This window comes from Scyliorhinus canicula, chromosome 20 (genome assembly GCF_902713615.1).
Source record: "Scyliorhinus canicula chromosome 20, sScyCan1.1, whole genome shotgun sequence".
NCBI classification, from domain to species: domain Eukaryota; kingdom Metazoa; phylum Chordata; class Chondrichthyes; order Carcharhiniformes; family Scyliorhinidae; genus Scyliorhinus; species Scyliorhinus canicula.
Window position 1 is genome coordinate 86,657,467 of NC_052165.1, and position 11,916 is coordinate 86,669,382.

At 46.9% G+C, this 11,916-nt stretch overlaps 1 protein-coding gene across 1 annotated transcript in view; it reads left to right on the forward strand.

Annotated features, from left to right (window-relative positions):
- The window catches only part of LOC119955202 (cytidine and dCMP deaminase domain-containing protein 1-like), a 127,155-nt gene extending 116,928 nt beyond the window's left edge, over nucleotides 1-10,227 (forward strand). Inside the window, exon 14 of the mRNA XM_038781210.1 lies at nucleotides 10,034-10,227. Coding sequence (XP_038637138.1) covers nucleotides 10,034-10,081 — 48 coding nt within the window. The 3' untranslated portion in view covers nucleotides 10,082-10,227. The remainder of the gene's footprint in view (nucleotides 1-10,033) is intronic.
- Nucleotides 10,228-11,916: the final 1,689 nt, after the last annotated feature.

Genomic DNA, 11,916 nt, shown 5'->3' on the forward strand with positions numbered 1-11,916 from the left:
CACCACTAATAACTGGACACCAGTCAGAACATTTCCCATCAGCCATCACCCTTTGTCTTCTATCAGCTAGCCAATTTCTGATCCAAACTGCTAAATCACCCTGAATCCCATGCCTCTATTTTCTGCAATAGCCTACCGTGGGGAACCTTATCAAACGCTTTACTGAAATCCATATACACCACATCAACTGCTTTACCCTCATCCACCTGTTTGGTCACCTTCTCGAAGAATTCAATGAGGTTTGTGAGGCACGACCTACCCTTCACAAAACCATGTTGACTATCTCTAATCAAATTATTCCTTTCCAGATGATTATACATCCTATCGCTTATAAACCTTTCCAAGTCTTTTCCCACTACAGAAGTAAGGCTCACTGGTCTATAGTTACCGGGGTTATCGCTACTCCCCTTCTTGAACAAGGGGACAACATTTGCTATCCTCCAGTCTTCTGGCACTATTCCTGTAGACAAAGATGACTTAAAGATCAAAGCTAAGGGCTCAGCAATCTCCTCCCTTGCTTCCCAGAGAATCCTAGGATAAATCCCATCCGGCCCATGGGACTTATCTATTTTCACACTTTCCAGAATCGCTAACACCTCCTCCTTCTGAACCTCAAGCCCTTCTAGTCTAGTAGCCTGTACCTCAGTATTTCCCCTCAATACTGCCGTGATATTATCCCAAATCTTGTTGGGGAACCAAGAAGGTAGATGAGGGCAGTACAGTCGCCATTGTCTGCATGGACTTTAGCAAGGCCTTTGACATGGCACTGCATGGTAGGTTGTTGCATGAGATTAAATCTCACGGGATCCAGGTGAGGTAGCCAATTGGATACAAAATTGGCTTGACGACCAAAGACAAAGGGTGGTTGTGGAGGGTTGTTTTTCAAACTGGAGACCTGTGACTAGCAGTGGCCTCAGGGACCAGTGCTGGGTCCACTGTTATTTGTTATTTCTCTTAATGATTTGGATGATAATTTAGGAGGCATTGTTAGTAAGTTTGCAGATGACACCATGATTGCTTGTATAGTGGACAGTGAGAAGGTTATCTCAGATTGCAATGGGATCTTGATCAATTGGGCCAGTGGGCAGATGAATGGCAGATGGTTTAATTTAGATAAATGTGAGGTGATGCATTTTGGTAGATCGAATCAAGGCAGGACCTATTCAGTGAATGATAGGGAGTTGGGGAGAGTTATAGAACAACGAGCTCTAGGGAAAATTGGGCTGAAGGGCCTGTTTCCATGCTGTAAACCTCTATGACTCTATGACTGGGAGGGAGAGTTAGGGTCACACAGGGAGAAAGAGTTGTGATTACACAGAGAGAGAGAGTTGGGGTCACACAGGGAGAGAGATTTGGGGTCACACAGGGAGAGAGCATGTGTTTCACAGCATGAGAGAGGTGGGGTCATACAGGGAAAGAGAGGTGGGGTCACATGGAGAGAGAGGTGGGGTTACATGGAGAGAGAGAGTTGGGGCTATACAGCGAAAGAGAGTTGGAGTTCCACAGGGAGAGAGTTGGGATCACAGAGAGAGAGAGAGTTGTGGACACACAGGGAGAGAGAGATGGCTCACATAGGGAGAGAGAGTTGGGCTCACAGAGAGAGAGTTGTGCATACACAGAACAAAGAACAAAGAAAAGTACAGCACAGGAACAGGCCCTTCGGCCCTCCAAGCCTGTGCCGACCATGCTGCCCGTCTAACTAAAATCTTCTGCACATCTGGGGTCCGTCACCCTCTATTCCCATCCTATTCATGTATTTGTAAAGATCCTCCTTAAATGTCACTATCGTCCCTGCTGATGTAAGCTTCGTGGACTGTGTTTGATGCAGCGTAGAGAGAGGCAGGCTTCCAACACTTGATCAGATGCAACACAATTTTATTTAACATCTAACTATATTGCATGCTTATCTGTGGGTTGAGACTATGCTGACTTGACTGGAGACCTGAGGCTAGCCTGACCAGACTAACTGACTACCACAGGGTGTTTGTACTAGCTGCTGCTCACGAGCTCTGACTGTCTCAGAGGCTGGATCCCGAGAGAGCGGGAAAACTGGTGCCCTCTGGCTTTATAGTGGTCATGTCCTGTCTGGTGATTGGCTGCTGTATTCTGCGTTCTCACTGGTCATCCTGTGTCAATCACTGCGTGTCTGTACTCCATCATATACATGGATGTATATTATGACACCTGCTTCCACCACCTCCTCCGGCAGCAAGTTCCGGGCACCCACTACCCTCTATGTAAAGAGGGTAGAGAGAGTGAGTTGGGCACAGAGAGAGAGAGAGAGAGAGAGAGAGATGGGCTCACACAGGGAGAGAGAGATGGGGTCATAGAGGGAGAGAGAGAGTTAGGGTCACAGAGGGAGAGAGAGTTGTGGACACAGAGATAGAGAGAGAGATGGGCTCACAGGGAGAAAGAGTTGGACTCACAAAGAGAGAGAGAGATGAGCTCACACAAGGAGAAAGAGATGGGGTCACAGAGAGAGAGAGAGAGAGAGTTAGGGTCACACAGGGAGAGAGAGTTGGGGTCACAGAGAGAAAGAGTTGGGGTCATAGGGAGAGAGAGTTGGGGTCACACAGAGAGAGAGTTGGGGTCACAAAGGGAGAGAGAGATGGGGTCACAGAGAGAGCGAGTTGGGGTCACACAGGGATAGAGAGTTGGGGTCACAGAGAGAGCGAGTTGAGCTCACAGAACGAGAGAGTTGGGGTCACAGTGAGAGAGAGTTGGGGTCACACAGGGAGAGTGAGTTGGGGTCAGAGAGGGAGAGAGAGTTGGGGGCCACACAGGGAGAGTGAGTTGGGGTGTTTCTCTTTTCCTTCTTCTCTTTCTTTCTCACCCTTTTTCCTGCTCATTCTGACTCCTATATTCTTCTCGACTTTCCTTTCTCTTCTACTTCTTCTCATTTTCCTCCTCAGCACTCTCTTCTCTTCATCCCATACTCTCCCCCTCCATTGTTCCCCATTCTACCTGTTCTGTCTCCTCCTCACCCCTTTTTCACTCTCCTTCCACTTCCCCATCTCCCCTCGTCCTTCTCTGCTCTCACTTTTCTTTTAAATATGTTCCCCTTTCTCCTCTCTCCCTTCGCTCCCTCACCTTCCCTCTATTATACTCTCCCCCTTCTGTTTAATGCTCCTCCCTCTCAACTCTCCGATTATTGCAAAATTATTGATTTTTGTTTTCGCCTCTCTCTGACTTTGTGTCTCTCATCTCACCCCTCTCTTCAGGCCTCTTCTTTGCCCCTCCCATTCTCTCTCTCTCCTCTCCTCCCCCACTCTGTATTTTCTCTTTCTCTCCCAGTCCCTCCCTTCATTCCTCTCTTGCCTCTCTAGGTTTTCTCTCCCCTCCTTTCCCACACCCTCTCTCGTCTCCTTTTTCTCTCCTCCTCCCCATCACCCTCTCTCTTTAGTCTTTTTTTTCTCTCCCCTTCTCCCTGCTCCTCTTTCCATTTTCAAATTCCTTCTCCTTCTTCCCCCCATCCTCTACTCCTGCACGACCTCCCTCACCCCGTCTCAGAAAGAATCATCATGTAGGAGTTCTTTGCTGCAGTTATGTCGACAATGCGGACATCAGCTCTAAAACTTGAAATCCTCCATGGAGAATACAGAGACTTTCTCTAATGGGATAAATCCTCTTCCCAGTTTCCAATCTGCTACAAATACAATAACAGCCAGAGTGTAACTCCGCGATGTAGCAGCCCTGGGTGTGTTTGATGGGGACAGTGTAGAGGGAGCTTTACTCTGTATCTAACCCCGTGCTGTACCTGTCCCGGGAGTGTTTGTTGGGGACAATATTGAGGGAGCTTTACTCTATATTGAACTCCGTGCTGGACCTATCCTAGGAGAGTTTAATAGGGACAGTGTAGAGGGAGCTTTACTCTGTATCTCACCCTGTGTTGTACCTCTCCTGAGAGTGTTGATGGGGACAGGGTGGAGGAAGCTTTATTCTGTATCCATCCCTGTGCTATACCAATCCCGGGAGTGTTTATGGAGACAGTGTAGAGGGAGCTTTATTCTGTATCTAACCCCGTACTGTACCTGTCCTGGGAGTGTTTTTGGAGACAGTTTAGAGGGAGCTTTATTCTGTATCTAACCCCGTACTGTACCTGTCCTGGGAGTGTTTGATGGGGACAGTGTAGAGGGAGCTTTACTCTGTAACTAACCCCGTGCTGTACCTCTCTTGGGAGTGTTTGTTGGGGACAGTGTAGAGGGAGCTTTACTCTGTATCTAACCCTGTGCTGTACCTGTCCTGGGAGTGTTTGATGGGGACAGTGTAGAGGGAGCTTTACTGTGTATCTAACTCCGTGCTGTACCTGTCCTGGGAGAGTTTAATAGGGACAGTGTAGAGGGAGCTTTACTCTGTATCTCACCCTGTGTTGTACCTCTCCTGAGAGTGTTGATGGGGACAGGGTGGAGGAAGCTTTATTCTGTATCCATCCCTGTGCTATACCAATCCCGGGAGTGTTTATGGAGAAAGTGTAGAGGGAGCTTTATTCTGTATCTAACCCCGTGCTGTACCTGTCCTGGGAGTGTTTGATGGGGACAGTGTAGAGGGAGCTTTGCTCTGTAACTAACCCCGTGCTATACCTGTCTTGGGAGTGTTTGTTGGGGACAGTGTAGAGGGAGCTTTACTCTGTATCTAACCCCGTGCTGTACCTGTCCTGGGAGTGTTTGATGGGGACAGTGTAGAGGGAGGTTTACTCTGTATCTAACCCCGTGCTGTACCTGTCCTACCAGTGTTTGATGGGGACAGTGTAGAGGGAGCACTACTCTGTATCTAACGCCGTGCTGTACCTGTCCTGCCAGTGTTTGATGGGGACAGTGTAGAGGGATCTTTACTCTGTATCTAACCCCGTGCTGTACCTGTCCTGGGAGTGTTTGATGGGGACAGTGTAGAGGGAGGTTTACTCTGTATCTAACCCCGTGCTGTACCTGTCCTGCCAGTGTTTGATGGGGACAGTGTAGAGGGAGCACTACTCTGTATCTAACGCCGTGCTGTACCTGTCCTGCCAGTGTTTGATGGGGACAGTGTAGAGGGATCTTTACTCTGTATCTAACCCCGTGCTGTACCTGTCCTGGGAGTGGTTGATGGGGCCAGTGTAGAGGGAGCTTTACTCTGCATCTAACCCAGTGTTGTACCTAATCTGGGAATCTTTACCTTAACTCAAGCAGAAGGTGAATCCAAATTCCTTAATCTCACACTCCGCTAAGCAAAATAAATCATTTAACAACATAAAAATATCAACGATATTTTCAAATGACAGAGGTATCAAAACATCAATGTCCTGAGAATTCTAGCTTGAACCTGCAGAGAGAGCACAGGAGTTCCTGTCTGAAAAGCTTCAGGAGGATTTAGATAATCTGAGTTAAAGATATAAGAACATAAGAACTAGGAGCAGGAGTAGGCCATCTGGCCCCTCGAGCCTGCTCCGCCATTCAATTAGATCATGGCTGATCTTTTGTGGACTCAGCTCCACTTTCCGGCCCGAACACCATAACCTTTAATCCCTTTATTCATCAAAAAACTATCTATCTTTACCTTAAAAACATGTAATGAAGGAGCCTCAACTGCTTCACTGGGCAAGGAATTCCATAGATTCACAACCCTTTGGGTGAAGAAGTTCCTCCTAAACTCAGTCCTAAATCTACTTCCCCTTATTTTGAGGCTATGTCCCCTAGTTCTGCTGTCACCCGCCAGTGGAAACAACCTGCCCGCATCTATCCTATCTATTCCCTTCATAATTTTAAATGTTTCTATAAGATCCCCCCTCATCCTTCTAAATTCCAACGAGTACAGTCCCAGTCTACTCAACCTCTCCTCATAATCCAACCCCTTCAGCTCTGGGATTAACCTAGTGAATCTCCTCTGCACACCCTCCAGCGCCAGTACGTCCTTTCTCAAGTAAGGAGACCAAAACTGAACACAATACTCCAGGTGTGGCCGCACTAACACCTTATACAATTGCAACATAACCTCCCTAGTCTTAAACTCCATCCCTCTAGCAATGAAGGACAAAATTCCATTTGCCTTCTTAATCACCTGTTGCACTTGTAAACCAACCTTCTGTGACTCATGCACTAGCACACCCAAGTCTCTCTGAACAGCGGCATGCTTTAATATTTTATCGTTTAAATAATAATCCCGTTTGCTCTTATTCCTACCAAAATGGATAACCTCACATTTGTCAACATTGTATTCCATCTGCCAGACCCTCGCCCATTCACTTAACCTATCCAAATCCCTCTGCAGACTTCCAGTATCCTCTGCACTTTTCGCTTTCCACTCATCTTAGTGTCATCTGCAAACTTGGACACATTGCCCTTGGTCCCCAACTCCAAATCATCTATGTAAATTGTGAACAATTGTGAGCCCAACACGGATCCCTGAGGGACACCACTAGCTACTGATTGCCAACCAGAGAAACACCCATTTATCCCAACTCTTTGCTTTCTATTAATTAACCAATCCTCTATTCATGCTACTACTTTGCCCTTAATGCCATGCATCTTTATCTTATGCAGCAACCTTTTGTGTGGCACCTTGTCAAAGGCTTTCTGGAAATCCAGATATACCACATCCATCGGCTCCCCGTTATCTACTGCACTGGTAATGTCCTCAAAAAATTCCACTAAATTAGTTAGGCATGACCTGCCCTTTACGAACCCATGCTGCGTCTGCCCAATGGGACAATTTCTATCCAGATGCCTCGCAATTTCTTCCTTGATGATAGATTCCAGCATCTTCCCAACTACCGAAGTTAAGCTCACTGGCCTATAATTTCCTGCTTTCTGCCTACCTCCTTTTTTAAACAGTGGCGTCACGTTTGCTAATTTCCAATCCACCGGGACCACCCCAGAGTCTAGTGAATTTCGGTAAATTATCACTAGTGCATCTGCAATTTCCCTAGCCATCTCTTTTAGCACTCTGGGATGCATTCCATCAGGGCCAGAAGACTTGTCTACCTTTAGCCCCATTAGCTTGCCCATCACTCCCTCCTTAGTGATAACAATCCTCTCAAGGTCCTCACCTGTCATAGCCTCATTTCTATCAGTCACTGGCATGTTATTTGTGTCTTCCACTGTGAAGACCGACCCAAAAGACCTGTTCAGTTCCTCAGCCATTTCCTCATTTCCCATTATTAAAACTCCCTTCTCATCCTCTAAAGGACCAATATTTACCTTAGCCACTCTTTTTTGTCTTATATATTTGTAAAAACTTTTACTGTCTGTTTTTATATTCTGAGCAAGTTTACTCTCATACTCTATCTTACTCTTCTTTATAGCTTTTTTAGTAGCTTTCTGTTGCCCCCTAAAGATTTCCCAGTCCTCTAATCTCCCAGCAATCTTTGCCACTTTATATGCTTTTTCCTTCAATTTGATACTCTCCCTTATTTCCTTAGATATCCACGGTCGATTTTCCCTCTTTCTTCCGTCCTTCCTTTTTGTTGGTATAAACCTTTGCTGAGCACTGCGAAAAATCGCTTGGAAGGTTCTCCACTGTTCCTCAACTGTTCCACCATAAAGTCTTAGCTCCCAGTCTACCTTAGCTAGTTCTTCTCTCATCCCCTTGTAATCTCCTTTGTTTAAACACAAAACACTAGTATTTGATTTTACTTTCTCACCCTCCATCTGTATTTTAAATTCCACCATATTGTGATCGCTCCTTCCGAGAGGATCCCTAACTATGAGATCATGAATCAATCCTGTCTCATTACACAGGACAAGATCTAGTACCGCTTGTTCCCTCGTAGGTTCCATTACATACGTTCTAGGAAACTATTGCGGATACATTCTATAAACTCCTCCTCAAGGTTGCCTTGACCGACCTGGTTAAACCAATCGACATGTAGATTAAAATCCCCCATGATAACTGCTGTACCATTTCTACATGCATCAGTTATTTCTTTGTTTATTGCCTGCCCCACCATATCGTTACTATTTGGTGGCCGATAGACTACTCCTATCAGTGACTTTTTCGCCTTACTATTCCTGATTTCCACCCAAATGGATTCAACCTTATCCTCCATAGCACCGATGTCATCCCTTACTATTGCCCGGATGTCATCCTTAAATAACAGAGCAACACCACCTCCCTTACCATCCACTCTGTCCTTCCGAATAGTTTGATACCCTCGGATATTTAACTCCCAGTCGTGACCATCCTTTAACCATGTTTCAGTAATGGCCACTAAATCATAGTCATTTACGATGATTTGTGCCATCAACTCATTTACTTTATTCCGAATACTACAAGCATTCAGGTAAAGTACACTTATGTTGGTTTTTTTACCTCTGTTTTGAATCTTAACATCTCCAGTTTTATTCCTTTTGTTATTACTGGGCCTATTCACTGAGCTCCCCTCAATCACTGTACCTTGTACTGTCGCCCTTTTAGATTTTTGACTATGTCTTCTCTGCCTTGCACTTTTCCCCTTACTTCCTTTTGCTTCTGTCCCTGTTTTACTACCTTCCAACTTCCTGCATCGGTTCCCATCCCCCTGCCACATTAGTTTAAACCCACCCCAACAGCTCTAGAAAACACCGGTTCCAGTCCTGCCCAGGTGCAGACCGTCCGGTTTGTACTGGTCCCACCTCCCCCAGAAACGGTCCCAATGCCCCAGGAATTTGAATCCCTCCCTCTTGCACCATCTCTCGAGCCACGCATTCATCCTATCTATCCTGACATTCCTACTCTGACTAGCTCGTGGCACTGGTAGCAATCCTGAGATTACTACCTTTGAGGTCCTACTTTTTAGTTTAACTCCTAACTCCCTGAATTCCGCTTGTAGGACCTCATCCCGTTTTTTACCTATATCGTTGGTGCCTATGTGCACCACGACAGCTAGCTGGCTGTTCACCCTCCCCCCCCCCCCCCCAGAATGTCCTGCAGCCGCTCCGAGACATCCTTGACCCTTGCACCAGGGAGGCAACATACCATCCTGGAGTCTCGATTGCGTCCACAGAACCGCCTGTCTACTCCCCTTACGATCGAGTCCCCTATCACTATAGCCCTGCCATTTTTCTTCCTGCCCTGCTGTGCAGCAGAGCCAGCCACGGTGCCATGAACCTGGCTGCTGCTGCCTTCCCCTGGTGAGCCATCTCCCTCAACAGTATCCAAAGCGGTATATCTGTTTTGCAGGGAGATGACCGCAGGGGACACCTGCACTGCCTTCCTACTCTTGCTCTTTCTTTTGGTCACCCATTTTCTATCTCCCTCAGTAACCTTCACCTGCGGTGTGACCAACTCGCTAAACGTGCTATCCACGACCTCCTCAGCATCGCGGATGCTCCAAAGTGAGTCCATCCGCAGCTCCAGAGCCGTCAAGCGGTCTAACAAGAGCTGCAACTGAACACACTTCTTGCACGTAAAGGAGCCAGGGACAGTGGACGTGTCCCTGAGCTCCCACATCGCACACGAGGAGCATGACACGGGTCTGGGATCTCCTGCCATGTCTTAAACCCTTAGTAAACTTAAACAACTAGAATTTCAAAATAAAAATAAATAAATTAGACAATGAAAAGAAAAAGAGAGACTACTTACCAGTCACTTACCAGGGTAAAAAAGCACCTCCTGACACTCTGCACCGAATTACCTCACTGCACCAAATTACCAAGTTTAAATCTCCCACTCTGTACGAGTCTCACTCCGGATGTGTCTCCTGGAAAAGTGCTCGCTTACTGTGTGCGCTCTCTGTCTGTCTTTTATACAGACCTCAGCTAACCGATGACTCAAAAAATACCTTAACTTCAAAGAGAAGAATACAATGTGCCCCTAAACAGGCCTCAGGTGATTGACAGATAACTGCCTCTCAGCAATTAGGGTGGGGGCAGCTTCAACCAATCAGACACTAAGCTCCACACTGCACTTTTAACTGAAAAACATCAGAATTAGATTTTCCACTTACCTTTGCTGATTTACCTCACTGCACCAAATTACCAAGTTTCAATCCCCCACTCTGGATATTTGATGTCTGTCTGTTACTCAGATTCCACATTAATTGTGATGTTATTTATTTGTTCCCTCCTTTCTCCCATTGCAGTGGACACAAGATTTGGGAATCACGAAAAAGACATGCAGAATAATCTAGGCAACCTGGTATTGGAGAGGGAGTGGGTGATTGTGTGTGTACAAAACTGAGTAAAAGTCATAACTGGCAACTTCCAGCGACTGTCCTGTCTAGAAGAGTGGGTCAAACAGGATGTTCAAAAGTTTCGAATACAGTTTGGATCCTGGCTAAAGTTTAATTCTCCTGGTGCAAAGTGCATTTCTGCATAATTTCTGGATGAGATTGTGGTTTGCACCATTTTGTTTCTGCCTCACCATCAATTACTCGCCTTTAATGGATCATATGACACCGAGGTTGTGAACAGACTGTTTCAGTGTCACTATTCGGACCGGGAGAGGAGGTGGAATCAGTGTCTGGACAGCACAGTCTGTGGCCTCTACCACCTTTGCCGGCAATGCGTTCCAGGCACCCACCGCCCTCTGCTTGAAGAATTTTACACGTATATCTCACTGAAACTTTTCCCCTCTCACCTTGAACTCGTGACCCCTAGTAATTGAGTCCCCCACTCTGGGGAAAAAGCTTTTTGCTATCCACCCTGTCTATACCTTTCATGATTTTGTAGACCTCAATGAGGTCCCCCCTCAACCTCTCTCTTTCTAATGAAAATAATCCTAATCTACTCAACCTCTCTTCATAACTAGAGCCCTCCATACCAAGCAACATCCTGGTGAACCTCCTCTGCACCCTCTCCAAAGCAGTATTCCAAATGTGGCCGAACCAAAGTCCTATACAACTGTAACATGACCTGCCAACTCTTGTACTCAATACCCCTTCCGATGAAGGAAAGCACACTGTATGCCTTCTTGACCACTCTATCGATCTGCGCAGCCACCTTCAGGGTACAATAGACCTGAACTCCCAGATCTTTCTGTACATCAATTTTCCCCAGGACTCTTCCATTGACCGTATAATCCGCTCTTGAATTGGATTTTCCAAAATGCATCACCTCGCATTTTCCCGGATTGAACTCCATCTGCCATTTCTCCGCCCAACTCTCCAATCTATCTATATTTTGCTGTATTCTCTGACAGTCCCCTTCACTATCTGCTACTCCACCAATTTTAGTGTCATCTGCAAACTTACTAATCAGACCACCTATACCTTCCTCCAGATCATTTATGTATAAAGTTACTGAGGGAGATAGCAAATGGGTGACCAAAAGACAGAGCAAGAGTAGGAAGGCAGTGCAGGTGTCCCCTGCATTCATCTCCCTGCAAAACAGACATACCGCTTTGGATACTGTTGGGGGAGATGGCTCACCAGGGGAAGGCAGCAGCAAGGTTCATGGCACCGTGGCTGGTCTGCTGCACAGCAGGGCAGGAAGAAAAATGGCAGGGCTATAGTGATAAGGGGATTCGATCATAAGGGGAATAGACAGGCGGTTCTGTAGATGCAATCGAGACTCCAGGATGGTATGTTGCCTCCCTGGTGCAAGGGTCAAGGATGCCTCGGAGCGGCTGCAGGACATTCTTGGGGGGGGGGGGGGGTGAACAGCCAGCTGTCAAGGCACCAACGATATAGATAAAAAATGGGATGAGGTCCTACAAGCGGAATTCAGGGAGTTAGGAGTTAAACTATAAAGTAGGACCTCAAAGGTAGTAATCTCAGGATTGCTACCAGTGCCACGAGCTAGTCGGAGTAGGAATGTCAGGATAGATAGGATGAATGCGTGGCTCAAGAGATGGTGCAAGACGGAGGGATTCAAATTCCTGGGGCATTGGGACCGTTTCTGGGGGAGGTGGGACCAGTACAAACCGGACGGTCTGCACCTGGGCAGGACTGGAACCGATGTCCTGGGGAGGGCGGGGGGGGGGGGGGGGGGGGGGGGGGGGGGGGGGGTGGTGGAGAGAGAGGGT